Source organism: Strongylocentrotus purpuratus, unplaced genomic scaffold (assembly GCF_000002235.5).
Source record: "Strongylocentrotus purpuratus isolate Spur 01 unplaced genomic scaffold, Spur_5.0 spur5_scaffold_20, whole genome shotgun sequence".
NCBI classification, from domain to species: Eukaryota; Metazoa; Echinodermata; class Echinoidea; order Camarodonta; family Strongylocentrotidae; genus Strongylocentrotus; species Strongylocentrotus purpuratus.
Window position 1 is genome coordinate 22,586,038 of NW_022145606.1, and position 27,499 is coordinate 22,613,536.

The window sequence follows — 27,499 nt, forward strand, 5'->3', positions numbered from 1 at the left end:
TTCATTTAACACGAGATTTGAATTTGAAGGGAAGGAATTATTAATACAAATGCTCGTGAAAATGATAGCCTAGTGATGAATTCAAACTTAAAACAATGTTTTTTTTAATCTGAATTTCTAGGATTGTCATTCATGAGTTCACCCCGTTTAGTTACAGGGTGGAGTTAGCTTATATGATGTACTTTAACGTTATTGAATTGAATTGAATTGAGTTGAATTTATTTATTCACCACCATTGAAACACTGAAACAAAAGATATATATAAATGTACAATGACAATGTCAATACAACATAAATACATGACATGAATTATAAAAATACATGTTCTACAGCGATATACATGTACATTATACAAATATTAAAAAACAGTTATAAGTAATTTTAGTGTCAAGAGTAAAACATTTAATGACTATTTACAATGAGTTTGTGATCGATGGTAAAATAGAGTAAAAATAGCACATGTGCTAGTCGAGTCTGACTCTCGTTATCTAAAACCTGAAATAAAGTTAATTGACAAATACACAATGTGTTTCCAAATCCTAAAAATAAGATTTGTGTATAATATTACAATTTAAAAAACGAGACTGGTTGCTATATACATCTACGGTATTTAATTACAAGGTTATAATTCGTGGTTTTCACCCAAGAATATTTGTGTAAGTTTGTTACAAAAAGAGCTTCTTGATCTCTCAATTCTTAGATCAATAGGAAGCATATTCCAAAAATTACTTCCAACAAACGAAACAGAAAACTTGCCTTGGTCTGTTTTGAATAAAGGAAGACGTAGTTGTCGACCCGTTTTTTGGCTTGTGGAATATTCATGTTGTATCATACTGCAATAATGTTTTAAGGAATGAGGTAATCGTTCATTTATCAAATCAAACACAAAAGTACAAATAGATAATTTATGCAATTTAAAAACATTCAACCATTTGAGGTCATGAAACAGTGCATTAGTATGAGAACGATGTGGCTTGAAAGTTATAGCACGTACAGCCATCTTTTGAGTGTAAAATATACAATTCAAGGGTCATATGTAATATGTGGCTGTATCAGAGCCTTATACAACCGTATCAATATATGTTTAGGGACAAAGTGCCGTAATTTAAAGAGGATACCCGGCATTTATCTCATTACGTATAAACCTATGACAAGAAATCACTGGAGTAATCACAGGAGTAATCTAAATTTGCACTAAAATGGCATAAGATATATACACAGCAGAACTGTTGCATAGACTTAAATATGAAATCTAAAATTTAATCAATTTGACCGATGCATTGATGAAAACTTTTCTGATTCATTCATTACGTAATATACGAGTGTTTTATCTTTATTTATGGTAGTTAACATCATGAACCATAGTAAAACCAATGAAAACAGACAAATTAACGGTTTTTGTTTTGACCTCATCGGAGTAAATCGTATTAATTAATATTTAATAAAAAGCCGAAACTTGACAGTTTAAGTGGAAGATGCAGAAAAAAAACCGCGCGTTCATTTTTGCGATTTATTCTGATGATGAGGGTGACACTAAAAAATAAAAAAAATAACAATTAAAAAAAAAATAGATAATGATCATACCCTCAAACAAATTGACGTAAATCCGCTTGATCGTAGTCATTATTGTAACTTAATCAATATAAGAAATGATGTATGAGGTCCTTCAACGAGCATATTGGTGTATGTCAGGTATAAAGCAACGGTACAGGTCAGCTTGACCGGTAGTGTGTAGTCATCGCTGATACTCAACCAATGTGAGAAATGATATAAGACTTGTCATCGTCCACATTACCATCCTGATAAATAAGACAAGTGATAACATAATAAGGACAACATAAAACGTAATAAAATATATTTTTTAAATAAAGAAGCAATGCTGAAGAATACAATTGCATCAACAAATTATTTGGTTGGTTGGTTGTTATTTTTTTACCTGACTGCTAAGAAAGCATAAATGCTTGTAAGTAAGCAACCGGACGACCGACGGCTTTAGTTCCTCTCCGAGTGACCTGGTACTGAGGATTAATGCCTCATACCCCCTTCACATACACGGATTTTTCTTACGAGTCCCTACGGATCGCACAAATTCACGGATCTTTCACGGATCCTTACGATTTTGCCACTTTTACGACCGGTTTAAGAATTATTACGAGCTGTTTGCGGTTTATTACGGATTATTACGAGTTATTACGATGTATTTACGGCAACAGTCCACGATTCGTTGCGAGTCGTCACGGATAACTACGAGCAACTAACGTGTTAGTTACGACCTGTTTACGTGTTGTAACGAATAGTTACGAGTAAGTTACGAGTATTTACGAGACCTTACGAATTTAACCAAAAAATAACAACTGAAAATGAAGTGTTCGTACTTGCAGTTTTTATACCTTTCCCCAAATCGTAAACAGTTCGTAAGCATACGTAAAGTATACTTATCTATTCGTAAAGTCCTCGTAACTACACGTAAAATGCTTGTAATAACCTGTATCAATCCGTAAAGCCATCGTAAAATGACCAGAATAAAATCGTAAACAACACGTAAGCACACGTAACCATCCGTAAACTGCTCGCAATAATCCGTAAATAATCCGTAAACAAATCGTAAACTAACCGTAACGAATCGTTAACAAAATCTGTTACGAGTCATTTACGGATTCTTGCGAGCAGTTTACGGATGGTTATGTGTTGTTACGAGCAGTTTACGGATGGTTACGGATTGTTACGAGGTATTTACGAGCTATTTACGGACAAATCAATCCATGGACAATCGTAAGAAGATTTTTGACATGTCAAAAATTTGCCTCTCCTTTCACGGATCCTTAAGAGTGTCTATGAGTTGTTGCGAGTTGTGACGAGTTATTTACGGATACCAGCGAGTTATTTACGGATGCTTGCGATTGACTACGAGTTGGCGATCCGTAAGGACTCGTAAGAAAAATCTGTGTATGTGAAGGGGGTATTACCAAAGGGCACTAGCGCATCGACATGGTTTCTAACCCGGTTTCGAATTAGCGAATTAATATTTTCAAATTACTTATTCCATTGGGATAATTGGTGATTAATCTACGTTCTATAACAAGCTTGCTTCATAGGGAAACACAAGGTCTTTCTCCGGTACCATCGCATCGGACTAGGCATTGATATTGGCACAGTCACACCAATCAAACTAGGTGGATGAAACACAAGTTAAAAGGGAAGTCCACCCTGATATTGAGTTGGTTTTAATATTAGCAGAAACATTGAGATAAATAAATAAATGAAAGTTCGAAAAATAGAAGAGTTATGAATATATAAAGTTGCCATCAGTGAAACAAATATTTGCAACACTGTGACGTATCAAGCGAGCTCCTTTCTAATTTTATCTCTTTAGAAAATGTTATAAACTTTCACTTTTGTTGTTGTTTTGTTATGACGGAATAGATTTGTTTTATACAGGGTTGTATAAAAACATAATTGCATTAAATATATTTAAGTACATTTTTTGAAGGGAAAACATAGATTTTTTTTTTGGAACATGGCAAATGGGAGGGGAGCTCTTACGATACGTCACAGAGTCGTCAATTTGTGTTTGATTGATTGCACCCTCAAACATTCTTAACTTTCTTATTTGTATTTTTTTTCCTCAAAATTTCACTGACATGTTTCTCTCACTTTTCTGCTTCTTTTAAAACCAACAGGGTGAACTTCCCCTTCCTTGTTCTGCTTCCAGTTATTTATTGTTGTTATCCTCCTTCTTCTTTTTGACACTCTCGTGTTCTTTTCCTCTCTCCCTTTGTCACTCTCTTTCAATTCCCACCTTTCTCTCTCTCTCTTTTTTCTATTTTGTTTACCATACGATGTCACTTACGTGCGTCGGTTGCCTGAAATAACTGCTTTTATACCTAATGATTTATTACAACAAAATGTTCAAGGAATTAACGAGCACCTTTATTTGTCGATGATTACATACAGTTATAGAAGTTTTAATATAATTGAAAACATCCATACAACAAAAAGCATGAAAAGAAGAGGCGTAGGATGAACAGATTAAAGAACATGAACAGCGGAATAAGAAAACGAGTATGAAGGAAAACAAGGGCGGCGGAGTGTCTTTAAAAGTGTGTGTGTGTGTGTGTGTGTCGGGGGTGGGGGGGGGGGTCCATGAAAATGTCCCATTAACATGTGCTCCTCATTTAAAATGACTGAGAGCAATTTTTAAGCTGGAATTTGTAATATTTGTGAAGCTGTTCATATGTGTTGGAAAAGGGGCACCTACAAAGGTTTACATTAAAGTGGAAACAATACAATTTTCGTATAAAGGCATTGTTATATATCCCCGGCCTACTTAGTAATTCAGGGTTGATTTTCTCTCTATGTTTTCAAAGATTCTACCTCATACTTTGCAGTTGCATTTGTGGAGGTCTGAACATTCCTTTGAAAGAGATCGAAGCGATTTCATGAGTAGTGAATAATAATATTAATATTCGGTTCCTATATAGCGCATATCACATTACATAACGTCCCTATGCGTGTCTAAACAGCTTTAGGAATTATTATTCTAGCTTTAGTTCCGGCAGCCGTTATAAGCGCACAGTGCGTTTTAAGTAAAAATCATAACAGGTACTTATTTAGGTCATCTGAGTCGATTGCGGCAAATGTAGATTAATGTCTTCCCAAAGGACATTTGTGCCGCGGCGTGACTCGAACCACAGACCTTGTGATCCACAGTCCGGTGACATATCCACTCGACCACAACAACTTTCACAGAAAGTCGTATTTCAACTGATTAGATCAAATTATTAGATGAAACAACCGATCCTGGTGGATTTTTAAGCACGAGCTTATGGTAAACTAAATGGAACTTCGACTCCGCACAGTCGAAAATGATGCCTTCGCCATAGAGCAATTTTAAAAATAAAAACAGAAGCAATTTGTCAAATTCATGTTTAATTGTAATCCATTAAAAGGTTCTCAGAATATCGTGATTACAAGCTATTTTTCATATACATGTATGACCCTTTTATCTTTGCCCCCATGCCACTAAATTCTAATCAGTTCATTGGCTTTGCAAGATACATACATGCCTTGAGTTTGATGGTAATCCGTCCATCGGTTCTAATAATAATGCGATCACAAGCTATGTTTGCATATATAATAAGCCCAATGACCGTTGACATTTGACCTCATGACCCCAACATCTAATCAGTCCGTTGGCTCAGCAAGATACATACATGTCCTACGTTTAATGGAAATCTGTCCATCGGTTCTGATGATGTGATCACAAGCTATTTATGCACACATAATGAGACCTATGACCTTTGACCTCGTGACCCCAAAATCTAATCAATTCATTGGCTCTGCAAGATACATCAATGACTTAGGTTTGGCAGGAATACATCAATCGGTTCTTGAGATAACGCGATCACGAGAACGGGACGTACGGACGGACGGACAACTCGAAAACATAATGTCTCCGGCTACTTCGTAACGGAGGCATAATACAAGAATTGATCAGACATTTAATATGGTACATGTTCGTACTAAGATATCAACCATGAAGTGTTGGATAAAGTTCTAGATCAAAGAAATACTATCAGTTGTTTTAAAAAGGGGGTACATAGGAAGTATAGGTTTCGGGAAAGTAAGGAGTGATTAAAAGAGATTTGAAATTTGAAAACCTCTTCATTATTTAAACTGTAATATTCTTGAACATATGGAAATATATTGCATTAATAGTCTACGGAGTTCCAAAGGGCGTGATTTATAAAAAAAAGAAGATATGTTCGAAGATGCCTTGATAGCAGTTAAGTAGAATAGGTCATGGTAGCTTAGGCCGCGTTCATGCTTGATTTTGACGGCCAGAATCAGGCACATGTTACGTGTTTAGTTTAAAACACGCTTGCGTTCATGCTCACTTTTGTAGAATCACCGAAAAACGGCGATCACGAACGCCGATCGTAAACTCACAAAAAGATGCGTTTACAATTGTAAACGCGTTTAAATGGGGTCAACGCACTGACCTCTAGTGGGTCTACGTAGCATGCACAGTAAAGGTCACACAATGCCACACAAGGAGAATTGCCTGGATGAGAAGTAAGCATGAACAGCTACACCGTGGAACTGCGATCACGATGAGCGTTTACGATGAGCGTTTCAGATCGCTCATTCTACCTTCAAAATCAAGCATGAACGCGCCCTTATAGGGACAAACAAAAAGTGTAAAAAGGGCACGCTTCTTATACAAAATAGCTATCTGGAGAAGAGACACTTGGTGGCGTTGAAAACGAGAGCGTGGTTATATTTGGAAAGAATAAAACAGTTCGTTTTCATGAATTTGGGGCATTGCCCAGGATTCACTGCCTTTCACTGTGATGATAGAAAAAGGGTACCTGTAACGATACACAAAGCCGTTCACATTGTTTAAAAAGTAGATAATACGAGAACTCGAAATATAAAGAAACAGTAACAAAACAAATTAAGCAGAGGGAGATGATTCTGCAGAAAAAATGAACACAAAGCTAATTTTAACAAATAAAATGAGCCTAATAATGGAAATAAATTTAGAAACGGAATATTTGTAACGATAAAACAAAACAACATTGGTGTCATAACGGTTGTTATACTCGAAAAAAAGAAATATTAAAAGTTTACAATAGACATAACGTGGATCAATACTTACATGATAAACATGCACATTGAGGTCGCGGCGTGGAGATGTGTGAAGATCTTTGAGATGAGATTCCAATCTGCCGCCCTTTCTAGTACCACACAAGTAGAACCTTTGTCCAGAAAACATAGTGATGGCGGGAAGGTGCGTTGGGTGTTAAAGTAAAGAGAAAGAAGCAGAGAGAAAGAGAGAGAGAGGGACAAAAAGAGAGGAAGGGGGAATATATAGAGAAAGAGACATTAATAGTAGAGAGCCAGATACAAAATAGTCAAATTAAAATAGAGAAACAGACAAAGAACGCGTAATAGTATAGCTAGTATTATGTCGGGATTTATATATCATATTTTTTTGTATTTCCCATGAATGATTCTATTCTGTAAGCTTCAATACATAAAGTTACAAACTCCGAAAGGGGTGGGAGGGGGGAATATTTCATCAAGCCTTAACAATTATATTAAAAGTGATCAGATAAATATTAAGGGCCTCCAATTCACTAAGATGTCAGGCCCCGTTTCATTTATTTAAAAAAACAAAACAACAAATGTTTAAATGAATACAAAATTAAATCGATTTTAGCTTTAAAATATTATATTATATAGTCTATATAGATACAGATTAGTAATTGGTCGAATCGCCATCACGTGACTAGAGCTGCAATGATCTCCAACGTTATATTGTCCGATTAACGTCATCTCGGTCCGTTATATTGGACCGAGGAGCGTCATCATCTACGTCATACTGCATAGCTGCCGCAGTGCACTGCATGCAGACAAGATACTACTGCTCCGCGCCACCCCTTGCCCACCGCGAAAGTTAAATTTCGTCTGACCAAATATGACGACTGCAAGTCGATTTCAGTCCCTCGACGAGGAGGAATTAGACAAAATTGTTGACACGAAGGATTCTCATTGTACAAAGGCTTATCAATTTCAGATATTGGGGACTTCTCAGTAAATGAAGTGAATGGCTTTCTGCGAACGTTCTACGCTGAGGTAAGAAGAACGACTGGTGAGCTGTACGCTAAAAGATCTATGATAACCCTACGTTACGAACTACAAAAACATTTTACTAGAGTGAGGGAATTTTACATTGTGAATGATGCACAATTTAAACAATCCAGTGAATTGTTTGTGCCATGTTCGTTTAAGTCAAACTAGCTGGCAAAGGATCTGTCACCCAGGCGCGGATCCAGGATTTCTAAGGGGGGGAGGCCCAAATTTGAAATTATGCGAGCCAAATATTGGTACGTAATGGTGACCAGCAGTGACGTAATGGGGGAGGGGTGGGTGCAGCGAGGGGTGAGATTTTCCCCTACCTCCTCCGCGAAAGCTTCGACATTTCAATAAATTATTAGAGAAAGAAGGCAATTCGTTGTACCGTCCCAAAAATAATCCTCGTTTGAATTATGTTTTCCCCCCCTCCCGCGCGAAGCGCGGAAGCTTGGACGTTTCATTAAATCATTAGAGAAAGAAGACGATTCGTTGTGTCGTTATCGACTCTTAATCTTCGTCTAACTTCAGTTTCCCTCCTCCCGCGCGAAGCGCGGAAGCTTTTACGTTAAAGTAAATCATTAGAGAAAGAAGACGATTCGTTGTACCGTTCTCGACTCTTAATCCTTGTCTAAATTCAGTTCCCTCCCCTCCCACGCGAAGCTCGGAAGCTTCGATGTTTTATTAAATTATTAGAGAAAGAAGACGACTCGTTGTACCGCTCACGAAAATAATCCTCGTCTGAATTTATTTTCCCCCCTTCCGGGCGAAGCACGGAAACTTTTACGTTTCATTAAATCATCAGAGAAAAAAGACGATTCGTTGTACCGTTTTTGACTCTTAATCCTTGTCTAAATTCAGTTCCCTCCCCTTCCGCGCGAGGCGCAGAAGCTTCGACGTTTCATTAAATTATTAAAGAAAGAAGACGATTCGTTGTACCGCTCTCGAAAATAATACTCGTCTGAATTTATTTTTCCCCTCCCGCGCGAAGCGCGGAAGCTTTTACGTTTCAATAAATCATTAGCGAAAGAAGACGATTCGTTGTACCGTTATGACTTTTAATCCTCGTCTAAATTCAGTTCCCCCCCTCCCCTCCCACGCGAAGCGCGGAAGCTTTTACGTTTCATTAAATCATTAGAGAAAGAAGACGATTTGTTGTACCGTTTTCGACTCTTAATCCTTGTCTGAATTAAGTTCCATTCCCCATCTTCCTGCGCGAAGCGCGGAAGCTTTGACGTTTTATTAAATTATTAGAGAAAGAAGACGATTCGTTGTACCGTTCTCGACTCTTAATTCTGTCTGAATTGCAAAAATGTTCTTTGTCTACTCCCTTTTCTTCCTACGTCCTCTTCCTTTTCACTCCTCTCTTTTTTTTAGGGGACCACCTAACCCCCCCCCCCCCCCTGGCTACGCGCCTGCGGTCAGATGAACATATGTTGATACCTTGTCCGCCCCCGGAAGCTTAGGGGTTTAAGGCAATAATTTACAGTCAGATTAGCATTCAGGGGTCCGCCTTAGGGCCCTAGGTGGGGTCCAGGGGCAGAGCCCCGAAAGTTCAGGGGTTTTAGGCATTTAATTACTAATTGGCGTGGGGTTCAGGGGGCGGAGCCCCCGGAAGCTCAATGGTTTTAGGCACTCAATTATGGTCAGATGAGTATCAAGGGGCACGCCTTAGGGCTCTTGGTTGGGTCCAGGGGGCAGAGCCCCCGGAAGCTCAGGGGTTTTAGGCGTTTATTTACGGTCAGATGAGCATTTTTTGACACTGGCAGGGCCTTTTGCCCCCTCCCCCGCCCCCGATCCACAACTTGTTGGCGGGAAAATTGCAACTGATATCACCCTTCTTTTATTTTCTTCTCCCTCTTTTCTCCTTCCCTTTATCTCATCTTTTCCTTTTTTCTTTCCCTTTCCTTCCTTCTCTTTTATTTTTTGATTGGGGGGGGGGAGGCAACAGCCTAGGAGACAAGTCCTCCCCCCCCCCCGATCTCCTTCTTCCCTCTTTTCTTTTCTTCTTCGTCTTCTTTTTTCCCTTTCTCTCCTCTTTCCCGTCTTTTCCTTCTCTCTCTCTCCTTTTTTTTTTTTTTTTTTTTTTTTTTTTTTGGCGGGGGGGGGGGGCGCAAGGCCCGCTCGGACCCCCCCCCCCCTGGACCCGCGCCTGCTGTCACCCACAAAGATCAAATTTCTAAGGAAGACTTTGTGAAAATAAAATCCTCTTTAACGTTTGATGTTAACACAGCTAAAGGACTTAAAAACAAAGTTGTTGTTGATATGATGCTTCATCTATACAATAGAGGCAGTGAAAACTTGTGCAACTTCGCTAACTCAGACTTTGCTATCAGTTCTGATTCTTCAAATCAAAGATTCGTCTACTTTGGTCGTGATAAGCCAATCAATAACCAACGCGGTGAGTGTATTGACGACTCTCGTAGTCAGAATGGACACATTTATGAAGCCCAATGTGTGGATTTCCCAGTAGTATCATTCTGTCTAAAATATTTTTTTAATCTCAATCCTTCCGATAATGCATTTTGGCAGCGTCCGAACACAATTGTTCAATTTAGATGAGCAGGTGTGATACAGTAATGTACCTGCAGGGGAAAATACACTTGGATAAAAAATGCAGGCAATTTCGAGAGAGGCAAAAACATCACGAATCTACACCAGTCATTGCCTTCATGCTACTACGATTCATACTCTTGATCAAACGCGTACGTAGGAGGGGGGGGGGCTGGATGTTGAACCCCCTTTCAAATTGCTATGATTGTTAAACAAAAAAAGAGGAAAATAATGATGTCCCCCCCCCCAAGCCAATGAACGAAATATCTGACGATGTAATTTTCCAATTTCCGAGGCAAAAAAAAAGGTGCTCTTACCACCCCCCCCCCCTCCCACCTCCCCCATATCGATAATTCTCGATTTCCTTTTTTCTAGAACGCACTGTATAAGTTCTCCTGTTCCCGTGTTCCATATTGCTCCGATTGTCTCATTTTCGCTCGCTGGATCACTGCAGCACAAACATAGCTCGTTCGACGTCACTACCAAACTAGCAAATCAGCTGTCAATGACGTCATATTGAATGCGGCGGCAAATATATTTTTTGAAATTATCGAGAAATTGACTATTTCAAATTGCAAACTAGTTTCATTTTTGGATGGAAACGCAGCCATTGTTATCTTGAAATTCATTGAAGTCATCAGAATAGGGTAAGTTACGTCTCAGATGATTCAAGAGGTCTATTTTTGTAGATAAATTTTCAATTTCTTAGAATGTTCCACTGTATTGCAGGGTACCGGGTGTATGCCATTGGGTGTGATGTGTTCGCGCGCAATGGCGCGAATTATACATTCTTCTTCTTCTTCGCTATAAGTACAGGCCACCGCGCCGTCGGGTGTGAACATTCCTTTCCTTCTCAATACAATAACTTTCACCTGCCTAAGTTATTCAAACCATACGGAATCGTGGCGTCTCGCCACTTCCATTACGTAATCATTAAAAGAATCCGCATATACAACATTTTCCTGCTATACGTTGTATCGCCTGAAAATACAAATCTCCCTGGTATATACCTTACAGTCCAAACGATAAATATGTGCCTTAAACGAAGCAGGCAACAATCGGCGTAGCAGACGACACTTGATAGTAATTTTGTATGTGAGATTGCTTTGCTAAATATAAATTACTTTGTTAATAAATATCAACAAAAATTTCTTAAACATATCTTTAAACCATCATTGATATTTAATAATTCATGAGTGAGTAAAAGAAACATACCAAACTATATAATGATATGAAATACTTGGTGGCAATTAGGGGAGTTTGACGTGATGACCAATTGCACCCCTCTGTTAAAAACCGAATAGTCCATGGTGTGTCATGAATATTCATGTTTTTGCTTACCTCGGCTAAATGTTTGCTTTTACTAAATGGAAAAATTACGGTGGGGGTTGGGTGAAATGGACATAATGAACATAGCAGAAGTGATACTGGATAATTCATGCTTCCTATACTTCGTGTGCTTGACCTATAATCTTACAATCGCTTGGCAGACTGAATCCAAAGTTCGACTTGTTTCACATGTGTATTATAGGCAATGGCGAGCTTGCAACCTATTTTGAAAAATTACGGTGGGTGAACTTTCAAAAGTCAATGAGACATGAGGGATCCAATGAAAGAGCAAGTGATAACGTACGTCGGGGTGGATGTGCTTTTCGTTTAAACAAAAAATGAATTTTTAACGATTTTTTTTTAAAAACGTCCATAGGCTAACATGTTAGGCTGCTGACTCTGACGATAGGGGGCGTTGTGAAATGAGACTAAACGGAGCAATATGTTAGCATTCGTTTTAACGTTTTCAAGATTTGAATTTGAAGTTTGAACATTTACTGAGTTGAAATTGAAGGTGCATGAAATAATTTGCTACTAGACCTCTATATGAATTCCTCCTTGAGACAAAGTCAAAGAGGTAGGTCAAATTTATAACAAAGTATGTTGATCTAGTGCAGTCCTAGATCTAGATCTACTAAATCAAAATTATTTTATCTAAATTATAATTTGAGTAAGGAAATCCATTGGAATTTAAAAACTTTTAGGGTGCTGCACGCCTCTGTCTAAAAAAATGCCACGTGTCATTCGTTATGACTGCTGATTGTTCTAAAGGCTGGGATTTTTAAAATAAGTTGTTTGAAATCTCGAAATGAAATATAAAAACTCAAAACAGTTCATGAAAGAGGATGGCAACGGATAAAGGTACTTGCGCTGTACAGCGAATGTACACTCTTCAAATTGACCGCGATCGGCTGTCTGGCTTTGCTTACATGTTCCATCCAGTTCCGTCTGGTTTAGTTAATGTTATGTAGATTTGTCATTGTTACATATCGCGCGTAAACGTGCATATTAATTTTGTGCGCGTGTTTCAACCAATCACGCTACACCAGCAATTGGGGCTTCGCTTTGATTTTTCTATGTGGAAATCAGAGGGATTATTTTCATCAGTACACACAGGTCGTTACTGTGTTTTTGTTTAACATTACCATTTGAGTAAAATACGTGGATGACATCATTAAAGTTGATATTCTAAGACAATCCCAAATATTGGGATTATTACATTATTCAATAGAAAGCTTTTAACCCCCATAATAACACTAAATGGTGTCCAACTGACAAAAACAAGTTTAGAATGGTGAATTTATGCGAGTAAACTCTACCAAACTATCTAGTCTGAAACCCGAAAGTGCATGTAGAGTCGAGCCTCTATTCGTGACGTCACGAACGGGACTCATGGGCTCAGTGAGAGTGAATGGCAGTGATATCCCTACGTAAATGCTATCCTGTCAGAGCTTAGATTTGTTGTTGTTAATGAGTATATTTGATCGATTTTCTGTTTTCATTTGAATGAAGAATAACGAAGCAACATTTTCCAGTCGCTGATTTCTTTTTATATCCTCATATTCACCTATGTGGTAAAGATTTAAGACGAGTTTACTGCTTGGGAAACAAGGTTAAATCATGCTCGTACGAATAGACGGATGCATTATCTTGTCACCAGATAAGGTACAGCTAGGAGCAATTTTGTAAAAGCGAATAGGCCTAGAACTATAGTACTTATCATCAGGGGCGGCGATTTCTTTTCATGATCGGGGGGGGGGGGGGGGGGGACGAAATGCGAGGAACGAAAGAGCAGTGGCGTATTGAGCAAAAACGTTTGGGGGGAGGGCAGAAAAAAATCTGCATCACCACCACTCTAAAATGTTACGCAGGCCCTGGAAACGTTTTTTCAAAGTGGCAGGGGGGGAACTAAAGTATTAACGATCAGGAAGAACAAAGCAAAACAAATTGGAGCGTAAATTGGCGTGGGGTCCAGGGGCAAAGCCCCGGCGGTTTCAAGGGGCGGAGCCTCATAAAGCTCAGGGGTTTGGGGCATTTAATTATTATTTGTAACACTGGCTGCAGGTCACTTATTGGAGTGGGGTCCAGGGGGCGGAGCCCCAGAAGCTCAGGGGTTTTAGGCATTAAATTACGACCAGGTGAGCAACCAGGGGCCCGCCTTAGGGCACATAGTGGGGTCCAGGGGTCAGAGCCCCCGGAAGGTCAGGGAAAAATCATGCCATTTCAACAACATTTGTAAATCACTGGAATCGAATTAGAAATAAACCACGTTTAAAATTGAGGGGAACTGCCCCAACCCCCCCCCCCCCCCCACACTATTAGTACGATGCGAGGGAGCATAGAGAATGAGAGGGACGAAAGTGACGGAAGTGACTACCCACTAGGTTTTTGAAGTTTTGTTGTATAACAAAGTTACATTCCATAGCAAATGAAAATATTTGTGTGTTGTGTGTGTATTGGCTATTCGTGTTTGCAATTGCTGCCTATTTCCACGTTTGCAGCACTAGAGGTCAATACGCATGCTGGAGTGGTCTAGACTAGGTCGACGAATCGAACGCCTTCAAGTTACACGGAATGAAAGGCCGCCGAAGGCGGCCCTTTCGCGAATATATATAGACTATATAATATAACAGATATTGCCTGTTGAATCACTGTAATTAATAACATTTCATTTCCCCTCCAAAGCAACATTTTTCCTTCGGGACAATATTTTCCCTCAGCGCTGTGCCCTTCGAGAAAATACAGTATAATTCCTTGGGAAAAATGTAACTCTGTCGGGGAAGTAAAATTGTATATCAAACCTCTAGGCAGGCAATATCTGTATAATATTGTATAAGCTGGTCCAATATAATTTTTGATCATATTTATCTCATGGTGTATAAAAACAACAACATTATCAAATAATCCATACTATGATAATTAAGGGATAGCTGAGTTTTGGTAAAGAGGGCGCTAGTCAGACAAAATATTTTGTTTGGTGAGATAATGAATAATGCTACACACACGACTAAACCTTTTCCTCCTTTCATGCATTTGTACCCTTCTGTTTTACTACGGTAGACTAACTGAATAGGAACATCTAGTAGAATTGTCATCTATTTTATGCAAGATTTTAAAAAGAACCTACCACATATCTGACATCGTCTCAACCCGTCTGCAAAACTCGATGAGGTCAACCAAGCCTTCTTCGTCCAAAGACTCCACCCTAGACAGGTGTAGACCCTGCAGATTCTTGGTTTGTTCTCTAATCAGAAAACCCAACCCTCTCATCGTCTCTCTCGATACACTCTTCTTCTCTGATGGGAGTGATGATGGCGGTGCTGTAAGCTCGATGTATGTGAGCTGCTGTCCTCCGGTCCGACGAAGACAAGTCGTGATCTGAGATATGCCTCTCTCTGCATCATCCATGGTGATATTAATTTTTCTCAAGCCAGGGAGCGATGAGTGCAGACCTTCATAGCTTTCTGACGTCATTATTTTAGCTGATAGCTTTGTAACCAATGGAAGCTTAGGGGTAGATGGAGAGAAACTGAGAGAGGATTCTGAGATGGTGAGTTGGTTCACTGAGGTGATGGATCTGAGACAGGACCACATTCTGGCAGTCATCTCTGTAGATAGCCGACATTTCTCTACCTGAAGGACAGATAACGAAATAAAGAGAGACTATCTATTACGCCACGACGATGCTGTTATGCAAAACCGTTTACGCAATCACCCCCTTCCTTCGAGTTAAAGATAAACGGTTGACATTAAATGAATAATGATAATCACAGTATACATTATATCGACCGGTAATGCTAAAACGGGGAAATATAACTCACTTGCGATAAAAAAAGAAAAAATGTCTTCATTTAATCTGATTTAGATCGTATATGATCTAGCCTTGATTGCATTTTGTTAAAATAAATTAATGGCAATTGTTATCTCATACCTTCTTTTTTTTTTCTCTCGAGCCGTCCAGTCTTCGTGTCAAATGTGCGCTGCTTTGATATCGCGTAGGGTTGTTTGGATAGGGTATAATTAAAAACGAGAAATATGCTAATTACAATTCTCGCCGTCGATATCACGTGACAAGTTGTGGTCAAATCTACCTTTGATTTTACTACTCGAAAAAAAAATGCTTTCTTTAATATTAGTAGACTTAAAGTATCAGTTTAAGATATCTGCTTACCTTAACACCCGATTGTCTATCGTATTTGAAACATCCACCATCAAGTGACCTATAATATTTGAAAAAGAGAGTTGGAAACTAATCAAACACAAATAATACATAAAAACAATGGAAATTGTTTAGGGGGATTTATGAAATAACATTGATATCGGATTGGCCTGGGAGTATCGTACGATACACAAATTAAGAAGGTCCCGGTGAGTTGAATATAATACATTATAAAGAGATCATTAAGCCTTTTAACAAATATAGCATGAGAAACAATGGTAGACGTTGTGAGTAGTAAAGCGGGAAATTACGAGTTAAAAGAAAATAACTGCCTAACATCTTTACTCAACCAAATTTGATGAAACAAAAAACGCTTAACACACAAACCTATTTTCCGCCTTTTATAGTTTACAGTTACACTTTCTGCTGAATTTTATTTATTTTAATTTATTCATATACGTATGAACATTTAGCCAAACTCACTGTAAATGCAGACTATCCGATGCTTTCAAATATGTTGACGACTCGACAAGTTCAACCAAGTCTTCTTCGTCCAAGCACTTCACCCCGGTCAGATAAAAACACCGCAGGTTCTTGATTTGTTCTCTGATCAAAAGACCCAATCCTCTCACCGTCTCTCTCGATACACTATTCATCTCTGATGGGAGAGATGACTGTGTTTTAAGTCTGATAGTTGTGAGCTGCTGCCCTGTGGTCCGACGAAGACAAGTCGTGATCTGAGGTATGTCTCTTTCTGCTTCATTGATAGTGATATCGATTTCTCTCAAGCCAGGGAGCGATGAGAGCAGACCTTCGTAGCTTTGTGACGTCACTCTCTCAGCTGATAACTTTGTAACGGATGGAAGCTCAGGAGGAGATGGAGGAAAACTGAGAGAGGAGTCTGAGATGGTGAGATGGTTCAGTAAGGTAAAGGATCTGAGACAGGACCACATCCTGGCAGTTATTTCAGTAGAAATCCGACATTCCTTTACCTGAAGGACGGATAACGAAATACAGAGGGAGTAGATTGTTACGCCACGCTAATACTGCTATGCGAAACCGGGTACATAATGAGATTCCCCCCACCCCTCCCCTTGTATTGCAACTTAACGGTTGACATTAAATGAATAACGATAATTTTAGTATGTATATATTAAATGGTAGTGCACGCAGCGCTATACGGAAATGATATTGTTATCTCGTGCCTTATGTCTTCGTGTCAAATGCGCGCTGATATGACGTTGCTAACAAGTACGCGTAGGATTTTTTGGATAGTGTATAACGCTAAAATAAGCTACATTTGACCATACGTTAAATATAACCATCGACAACAGACCGAAAGAGGAATATGCTTAATATTACAATTCTCGCCTTCGAATTAACGTGTCAAGCTGTGGCCCGTCATACCTTTGTATCTGTAAGAGCTATCTTTCATTTTACTATTTGAAAAATAACTTTAATTGCCGTTCTCCCGTCAGGCACAAAAAGTAAATTGCTTTCCTAAATGTTAGTAGACTTAAAGTGTTAGTTTAAGATATTTGCTTACCTGGACACCTGATTGTCTATCGTATTCGAAACATCCACCATCAAGAGACCTATAGTATTTAAAAAAAGAGAGTTGAAAGCGAGACAAAAACTGCCTAAAAATGTGTGAATGTTTACATTGTCAGTATGGAATGCAAAAAAATAGGAATATAAGAAAAATATAATCATGATACTCCAAGACCCCCTATTCACACACACACACACACACACACAATACCCCACTCCCGCGAGAAGACCTTGAACTTGCTGGGCGGATTAGAGGATTCCAATCGGAAATGTTTGCATTGAATTTTTGATAGTATCTGCATGCCCCCTCCTTTCATTTAACCAATTCCGAATTCGTTTTTAATTTTCGAGCAGTTTGTATTGTGTCTTTATTTTTACTGATCTTGAAGTCGTAACACAATTCAAGACACAAACATATTTACTCAACCAAATTTTATGAAAGAAAAACGCATAATAAACAAACCTATTATTCGCCTTTTTTTTTTTTTTTTCCTATTATTCGCCTTTAATTTGTTATAGTTTACAGTTACACTTTCTGCTTAATTGTATCTACTTTATTTCATTCATATATGTATGAACATCTACCCAGTAGCATACGCAGGATTTTTCCCAGGGGGGGGGGGGGGGGGGGTAAAATTTGAAAATCGCGTCAAAATGTTTGCAACGACTCAGCCAGCCGCTGAATAAGCGGGGGGGGGGGGGATAAGAGCAATTTGTTTTGTTTTGGTCCCGGAAATTAGAAAATTATACCGACCGATATTTCGTTCAGTAGGGAAAGGGTGTAAGTTCATTTTTTTCACCCTTCATTTTTAACACCCCAAAAAAATAACAAAATACAATAAAATATATTAAAAACATTTTGAGAGGGGAGGGGAGGGGGGAGGGGGGTTCCTCCAAAACACACACATACAAAAATGAGGGGGGTTAACCCCACCCCCCCCCCCCCCCCCCCACCCCCTCCCGTCTGCGTACGCGTACGCGCCTGCATCTGCCCAAACTCACTGTAAATGTAGACTATCCGATGCTTTCAAATATGTTAACGACTCAACAAGTTCAACCAAGTCTTCTTCGTCCAAACACTTCACCTCGGCCAGATATAGACACCGCAGGTTCTCAGTTTGTTCTCTAATCAGAAGACCCAATCCTCTCACCGTCTCTCTCGATATACTCTTCTTTTCTGATGGGAGTGATGACGGTGCTTCAAGTCTGATAGTTGTGAGCTGCTGTCCTTCGGTCCGACGAAGACCAGCCGTGATCTGAGGTATGTCTCTCTCTGCATCATCGATAGTGATATCAATATCTCTCAAGCCAGGAAGCGATGCGAGCAGACCTTCGTAGCTTTGTGTCGTCACTCTCTGAGCTGATAATTTAGTAACGGATGGAAGCTCAGGAGGAGATGGAGGAAAACTGAGAGAGGAGTCAGAGATGGTGAGATGGGTCAGTGAGATAAAGGATCTGAGACAGGACCACATTCTGACAGTCATCTCAGTAGATAGCCGACATTTCTCTACCTGAAGGACAGATAACGAGATACAGAGTGAGTAGATTGTTACGCCACTCTAATACTGCTATGCGAAACCGGGTACATAATGAGACCCCCCCCCCCCTCCCCAACCCTCCCCACCCCTCCCCTTGTATTGCAACTTAACGGTTGACATTAAATGAATAACGATAATTATAATATGTATATATTTACTGGTTGGGCGCGCAGCGCTATGCGGAAAATGATAACAAGTGAAATTATAACTCCCTAGCGACAAAAAGTGTATTCATTTAATCCAGTTAGTATAAGAAAAAGCCTTGATTGTACTTCGTTAAAAGAAATTAAGGCCATTGTTATCTCATGCCTTATGTCTTCGTGTCAAATGCGCGCTGATATGACGTTGCTAACAAGTACGCGTAGGATTGTTTGAATAGTGTATAACGCTAAAATAAGCTACATTGACCATAAGGTAAATATAACCATCGACAGCTGACCAGAAGAGGAATATGCTTATTACAATTCTCGCCTTCGAATTAATATGTTAAGCTGTGGCCCCGCCATACCTTTGTATCTGTAAGAGCTATCTTTGATTTTACTATTTGAAAAATAACTTTTATTTCCGTTGTCCCGACGGTCAGGCACAAAAAGTAAATTGCTTTCCTAAATGTTAGTAGTCGAATAGTGTTAGTTTAAGATATACGCTTACCTGGACACCCGATTGTCTATCGTATTCGAAACATCCAACATCAAGAGACCTATGGTATTACAAAAAAGAGAGTTGAAAGCGAGACAAAAACTGCCTAAAAATGTGTAAATGTTTACATTGTCCGTAAGGGATGCAAATAAGTAGGAATATAAAAAAATATATAATAATGATACTCCAAGACCCCCCCCCCCCCTATACACACACACACACACACACACACGCAAGCACACAACACACCACTCCCGCGAGAAGACCTCGAACTTGCTGGGCGGATTAGAGGATTCCAATCAAAAATTATCGCATTGAATTTGTGATAGTACACTGTTGGTCATAATGGTGGAATAATTATTTTTACCCCAATTAATTGAATGATTTTGACAATGATTTATTCCTAATAGATCTAGATAATAGTAAACATTCTTAGATTTTATTGAATGACAATTGGGGAGTGTTTGTTTTGCGTGACTGCTAAAGCATGTGTGTGCTACAATGCTAATCAACTAGGGGACATACGTCCTTAAGTCATAACTGACAGTAATGGGGATTAATGCCTTATAAAAGGGCACTAATATAGCACATCGACACGGTTTTGATCCTAGGTACTCACAGTAATGAGGCCATTGCTTAGCCAATGAATCATGACTGAAAGCAGCGGGCGCTAGGGTACGTCGACGCCCCCACAAAAAAAAAAAAAAATGCAATAATTTTTCAATAATTCATTTCATTTTCATCCAGTCCCCAACAGGAAAAATTCCTTTGTAGAGCCATGCATTATGGATCAAGGCATGTCCACATAGAAGATTTGTTTTTGTTGGGGGTCGGGGCAAAATGCAATGAATTTGAAAATCGCGCCAATTTTTGTTACAACGACTCAGCCAGCCACTTAATAAGCGGGGGGGGGGGGGGAATAAGAGCATTTTTTTATATTTTATTTTTTATTTTTTGTCCCGGAAATTAGAAAATCGTACCGACCGATATTTCGTTCAATAGGGAAAGGGTGTAAGGTCACTTTTCACCCTTTATTTTGAACACACACACACACACACACACACAAAAAAAAAATTGAGGGGGGGGGTTTTTTCCTCCAAAACACACACATTAAAACTAAATGAGGGGGGAATTAACCCCAACCACACCCCCTCCAACCCCACCCCCCCCCCCCCCCCCCGTCTGCGTACGCGCCTGCATCTACCCAAACTCACTGTAAATGTAGACTATCCGATGCTTTCAAATATGTTGACGACTCGACAAGTTCAACCAAGTCTTCTTCGTCCAAACACTTCACCTCGGCCAGATATAGACACCGCAGGTTCTCAGTTTGTTCTCTAATCAGAAGACCCAATCCTCTCACCGTTTCTCTCGATATACTCTTCTTTTCTGATGGGAGTGATGACGGTGCTTCAAGTCTGATAGTTGTGAGCTGCTGTCCTTCGGTCTGACGAAGACCAGCCGTGATCTGAGGTATGTCTTTCTCTGCATCATCGATAGTGATATCAATATCTCTCAAGCCAGGAAGCGATGCGAACAGACCTTCGTAGCTTTGTGACGTCACTCTCTCAGCTGATAACTTTGTTACGAATGGAAGCTCAGGAGGAGATGGAGGAAAACTGAGAGAGGAGTCAGAGATGGTGAGATGGTTCAGTGAGATGAAGGCTCCGAGACAGGACCACAATTTGATGGTCATCTCGGTAGATAGCTGGCAGTCCTTGATGTTCCACATTTGAATCTATGATGACATTTAGAAAGAAGAAGTTTTCATTGTTACAACATAAAACAAATAAAAACTGTTAAGATATTGATTGTTTGGAGAAGAAAGGTGAATAAAGAAACATAAACAAATACTGCCTTCTTATTAATGGAACTCAACCTGATATACCAATTGACACACGCTTCGGACTATCTTAATTAAGTTCATATCGGCTGCAATTTACTATCAGATTTGTTGCACCGATATCATAATTTTGTGGTAGAAAATAGGCAAAATGATATTTTTGAATGCTTTTTATTCAACTGTTCTTTGTTCGTTCCCACAACTATATTAGACTTAGCATATAATTGTGTTATGCTACGGGGCGTAGAGCAAACAAGGTATGTTTTAGTTTTTCCTTAGGCCCCGTAAAATCCCCATTTCCAATTTATAATTTAGTTTACAAATAACAATAACTACAAGCAGACCGAAGTCATTGAATACATGTTATATGCTTATGTTCTTTGCAAATTCCTGTGTACTGCTAGTATATAGTTTTATTTCTGGCATGAACAAAATTATATAATGTGTTACGTAAGATATTATTTATTATGAATTTAAAATATTATCCAAACTATCAGTTGAAAAAAAGTGCAGGAGACCGCAATCATAAGCGAAGCTTGACTAGGATGGCGGCCTCAAAAAGAAAGAAATAATCTTAAGGTAAAACTTAAAATGAAAAAGTGTTTAAACGTTCTTTATGAATAAAGACTAAACTGAACTGAAGCCATTGCATATTTTCAAAGAATTAATATTTCTGATACTTGAAAGGTATCGTTTAACAATATTACATCTGATATACAAGGCCCTACGTTTTATCAGTGTCTGTGATATGGTGTAATATTGAAGCCCTAAAAATTAGAGCTTAAAATGATCAAGAAGTGCCTCAAAAAGTTTTTAAAATTGTTGAGTGATCGGTTTTCCCATACTCGTTTTCCCCAATAGACTGTAGTGTTATGAAAACCGTTTGGAAAACGCAAAATTTGGTTTCGAGTTCCAATCATAAATATCTTGATAATCAGACAGGCGATCGGCTTGTAAAAGTCATGGGGTTCCTGACTGACCTAAAAGTTTATAATTATCATTGCAGCATGAGCTAAATCCGGGATTTTGTTTCAGAATCTGAGACATAGTTACCGGATCCCTTTACTTGCCTATTCGGTAGGAAGTGCAAATTGCTTTCTTAAAAATTAAAAATAACGAGGCGTACGGTCATAAACAATTAGAGCATACTTACATGCAATGCATCTTGATTGGAGTTTAGTGACCAGAAAAACCTACATCATTTCAAAGACAGATGAAGAATTAAGGATAGCATGTAACGACGTTAAACGTTTGTGAATAACAAATTACGACTAATATGTTTAAAATAGAAGACACATCAACATATTAATTATGGCTCATCGTACGTTTGACCTAAAATAATCTTACAGCGAATATTGTATGATACCAATATTTTCCAGTCAAAATGTTGAAATATTTCGATCTGACAAATAATAATGTGAAAGCCACATATGGGAAATGTGAGCTACACAACTAATATTTTGTTCTTCAAAATTCAAAAAAAAATTCTCTAAGGCTAAATCCAATAATGATCACATGGTTACATTGTTATATTTCCTGTTTAAGAATCTCTACTAAAATGTTGAGAGGATATATAAATATAAATGTGTTATATGACTTTGTCGAAACAAAAACTTCCATGAATATTTTTCGCAAGTTAAATCGACTTCAGGTTGATACTTTGGTATTTTACATGATTAAAGGACTGGTTTAACGCATCAGCCTAACGAAAGGAAAACAAATGCACGGTGATGCCCATACCAATAACAATTTTGGAGAACATGGGAGGGAATAAAATTTCTTGGCTTAACAGTTACTCACTGTTCTACATACAGGCTAGCTGACATTAAACGCGTTGAAGACTGGACAAGATCGATCACTGTTTCCTTGGGTCCGAAAACTACTCCGGACAATATCGCCTGACATTCTGTGATGAGAAAACCCAGTCCTCTTATCCTCTTTTGGGGCATGCTTGATACATTCCCATCTGATAGGAAGGAATGGGGGTCGATGCATGTGAGATCCTGTCCCGTCATATGTCGATGTAGACTAGTCTGGATCTGAGATATGTCTTCTGTATTTGCATCTCCGATAGTGATATCGACCTGTTCCAAGCCACGGAGCGATGAGAGCAGACCTTCATAGCTTTGTGACGTCACTCTCTGCGCTGAAAGCTTTGTGACGGATGGAAGGTCTGGAGGAGATGGAGGGAAACTGAGAGAGGAGTCCGAAATGCTGAGCTGGTTCAGTGAGGTGAAGGATCTGAGGTACGACCACAACTTCTCGGTCATCTCAGTAGATAGCTGGCACTGCTGTATCTTAAGCCTAGTATTCTACAATGAAATGCACACATAAATATTGATACTTAATGTGGGCAGATATAATTCAACAACAGTGAAGTTGAAAATGTAATGACTATTGAACCATCTAAATTCACAATGCGATAATTGATTGTATTCTTTCAAAAACAAACAAACAATTTTACTTTGTTTCAATTGTCTTAGTTTAGTGCAAAGAACATCCCTTTCTCGAATTTTTCAAAGCGAAATGCATGCACCCGTTTTACAAAATTCTACTAACCTGGATGGCGTCTGTGTCGCTAAGAGAACCAAATCCACTCCTACATAGAATATTAATCACAAGAACGAGGGAAAGAATATGATTCAATCGATTATTGAGACATTATTTCACATTAATAAAGAATAAAAGAGGCAATAAAGATCATTATAAAAACAACAATACTAACAATAACAATTATGATAATAATCTTCTTATAAAAGTGATAGTAATAGCAATGATAAAACGAACATCAATAATTATAAATGTTAATATAATAGTTTGTGTTTCATGTCATTTTAAAAAGCAACATGAATACAAATATCTGTACACGAATTAAGATCTAGGTCTACGTACCCCGAATTCAAGGACGTTAGTTGTTTAGTCTTGACAAACAGGTCAACCAAGGCTTCTTCGTCCCTGCCTTTCATCCCTGACACATGCAGCCGCTGTTGGTCTTTGGTTTGATCTCGAAATAGAAGACTAATAAGCCCTCCAATTGACTCGCCAGAATCAATATTCATGTCTGTGGTGAGTGCTGGCCAGGCGTGCAGTCTGATATGAACGTAGGACTGGTCATCTGTAATCCCGGTCTGACCAATAGGTCTGGAGGTCGACGCGGTGGTGATCTGAAAGATGTTGCTCGTCTCTGCAACCCCGATAGAGACATCGATATCTTTCACACCAGGTACCGATGAGAGCACTCCTTCGAAGCTTTGTGACGTCACTCTCTCGGCTGAAAGCTTTGTGACTGATAGAAGCTCCGGATGAGATGGATGGAAACTGAGAGAGGAATCTGAGATGCTGAGCTGTGTCAGTGAGGTGAAGGATCTGAGACAGGACCACAACTTATCAGTCATCTCAGTAGATAGCTGGCAATCCTTGATTTTCAATGTGTCAATCTATGATGACATACAAAAAGAACAGGACGTCAGGAGAGGAAAGGAGGAAAAAGAAACAGCATTGACAAAAACTTCCTAGAATCTTACAGATCATTTGAACTCATCGATTGACTTGCGCTAAAGAACTTACATAATTTTCAATCTTAATTCCTTTCGAAGCTACAATTTTCTATCTAAGTCGTTTGGCACATTTTTTTTAATTTAGATTTTCAATATACAATAGTATAATATACGCTGTAATAGCGAAATGATGCCTACTGTATACATTTTACAACTGTATTTAGTTCCTTTCCACAACTTTGTTAGAATTATAATTGTAAATGCTACATGGCGTTTATCCAACATGCTATACTTTTACTTTAGGCCCCTCATTATTCCTATTTCCCATACCCAATTTCTAATTAATTCTTAATTAACAAATAACTACAAGCGAACCAAAGTCATTGAACAAATTTAATGTACTAATGTGTATTGCAAATTAAATGTGTATCGTCAATATAATTATATTTCTAGCATAACGAAATCTGACAATGTATATTGTAAAGGGTAGTATATGAATACGCACCAAACTGAAATAAATTCATTGTTTCAAAGAAATACTATTTCTGATACTCCAATTCCTATTCAGTAGGGAGTGTAAAATGCTTTCTGAAATATTAACAAACGGATGAGGCGTATGGACATGTAAAATTAGAGCGTACTTACATTTAATGCTAGTTCATCGGATTTAAGCGTCCTCGAAAACCTTTATAATTTGAAAGAGAAATGAAAAGTGTGAGGAGGCAGGCGCGAAGCCAGGGGGGGGTGGGGCGGGGGGGCGGTCGCCCCTCCCCCCCCCCCCAAAAAAAAAAAAAAAAACGCCGGCCAAATAAATAAAAAAAAAGAGAAAAAAAAGTAAGAGGACATAGGAAGAAAGGGGGAAAAGAGACGAGAACGGTACAACGAATCGTCTTCTTTCTCTAATAATTTAATGAAACGTCAAAACTTTCGCGCTTCGCGCGTAAGGGGGACTGAATACAGATAAGGATTAAGGGTCGAGAAAGGTACAACGAATCGTCTTCTTTTTCTAATGATACGTCAAAGCTTCCGCGCTATGCGCAGGAGGGGCGGACTAAATTCAGACAAGGATTATGAGTCGAGAAAGGCACAACGAATCGTCTTCTTTCGAAGCTTCCGCGCTTCGCGCGGGAGGGGGAAACTCCCCGCTCCCTGCACCTACCCCCCTAGGGAACGCGCTACGTTCGCTCTTTAAGTGAATCGCACGCTTCGCGTGCTCATTGGAGCCTCCCCAAAAATGAAATCCTGGCTACGCGCTTGTGAGGGGGGGGGGGGGAACAAGTAGCCAATTAATAAATATGTAAATAACATTACATAATTGAACCGATTTACACTTTTCCGAAGTCAACTGACTTTCTTCTAAGGCTAAACATCATTATTTGTTTATCTTTCTGAGAGCATTTTTATATTATCTGCTTTGAAATATTCTTCAAGACGTTGAGAATACTGTGTATTCATTAGTGATGATATTTTGTTTAGCCTTACGACTGAGCGCCGGTTCTTTTTATCGTCGTATTGAAAAAAGAGAAGAGAAAAACATGACCTTTGTCTTAACATAACACCAGTATCATTGTTGATACTCAAGGACTCTTTTATCCAAGTTTAATTGGCTTCAGGTGGATATTTTGGTAATTAATGGACTGGTTTAACACATCAAATTAGCCGATGAAATAAAAGGCCCATATCAATGCCAAATGAGGATACTAGGGAGGGGGGGGGGGGGGTTGTGATGAAAAACCTTCAATAAATTTGACTTGACATAACATATACTCACTGTTCAAAATACAGACTAGATGACATTAAACGCGTTGAAGACTGGACAACATCGATCAGTGCACCCTCGAGTCCGAAAGCAACTCCGGACAATGTCGCCTGACATTCTGTGATAAGAAAACCCAGTCCTGTCATCTTCTGTCTTGACATGCTTAATACATTCCCCTCTAATGGGAAGGAATGGGGGTCGATGCGTGTGAGATCCTGTCCCGTCAGATGTCGACGTAGACTAGTCTGGATCTGAGATATGTTTTCCGTCTTTTCATCTCCGATAGTGATATCGACCCTTTTCAAGCCAGGAAGCGATGAGAGGAGACCTTCATAGCTTTGTGACGTCACTCTTTCGGCTGAAAGCTCTGTGATGGATGGAAGCTCAGGGGGAGATGGAGGGAAACTGAGAGAGGAGTCAGAGATGCTGAGCTGGATCAGTGAAGTAAAAGATCTGAGGCAGGACCATAGTCCACTCGTCACGTCGATACTTAGAGTAGAGCCCTCGAACTTTAGTGTCGTAACCTAGTGTTAAGATAGAGAAAGAGATATACAGAGGAGGGAGGAGAGAGAGAATGAAAGAATTTGGGAGTAAAATAGCATTAATTCGTTAATGGAGATAAGGCAATCGAGATTGTAGTCTGATTTTATTTAAGAATATTAAAGAGAAGGTTCATTGATTTTGAATTTGACTGAATTTGGTATCATTGCATTCAAAAACTTACACTGAGTAAGAATATCACATTTGTTTAACTTGTAATTCGAGCGAAATTTATAAAAGTTGATTAAACTTTACGAAATAACTCAAGACCCCGAAAACGATCGTAATACAGCTGAATTTTCAGTGGCGTCACCGAATGAACAAAGAATACGAGGGACCTGATGCGTGATCGTCAACGAAACGGAGTTCAGTCTTTTGTCAACTATGTTTATCGCTACGGCAGGCAGCCAGTGAAAACGAATTCGTTTAATCAAATTACTTTAAACAAATATA

General features: G+C 39.0%; 1 protein-coding gene across 2 annotated transcripts in view; it reads right to left on the bottom strand.

Annotated features, from left to right (window-relative positions):
- Positions 1-302: 302 nt before the first annotated feature.
- The window catches only part of LOC105439913, a 30,335-nt gene continuing 3,138 nt past the window's right edge, over positions 303-27,499 (bottom strand). Inside the window, exons 2-16 of one of the 2 annotated variants that reach the window (XM_030993038.1) lie at positions 26,519-27,030; positions 25,393-25,432; positions 24,143-24,687; positions 23,810-23,849; positions 23,051-23,562; positions 22,404-22,443; positions 20,622-21,145; positions 19,420-19,468; positions 18,233-18,741; positions 17,226-17,274; positions 16,163-16,671; positions 15,692-15,740; positions 14,648-15,153; positions 6,662-6,761; positions 303-1,799 (exon numbers count right to left, since the gene is read on the bottom strand). In XM_030993038.1, coding sequence (XP_030848898.1) covers positions 1,749-1,799; positions 6,662-6,761; positions 14,648-15,153; positions 15,692-15,740; positions 16,163-16,671; positions 17,226-17,274; positions 18,233-18,741; positions 19,420-19,468; positions 20,622-21,145; positions 22,404-22,443; positions 23,051-23,562; positions 23,810-23,849; positions 24,143-24,687; positions 25,393-25,432; positions 26,519-27,030 — 4,035 coding nt within the window. In that variant the 3' untranslated portion in view covers positions 303-1,748. The remainder of the gene's footprint in view (positions 1,800-6,661; positions 6,762-14,647; positions 15,154-15,691; positions 15,741-16,162; positions 16,672-17,225; positions 17,275-18,232; positions 18,742-19,419; positions 19,469-20,621; positions 21,146-22,403; positions 22,444-23,050; positions 23,563-23,809; positions 23,850-24,142; positions 24,688-25,392; positions 25,433-26,518; positions 27,031-27,499) is intronic. The other variant, XM_030993040.1, reaches the window with a different exon arrangement.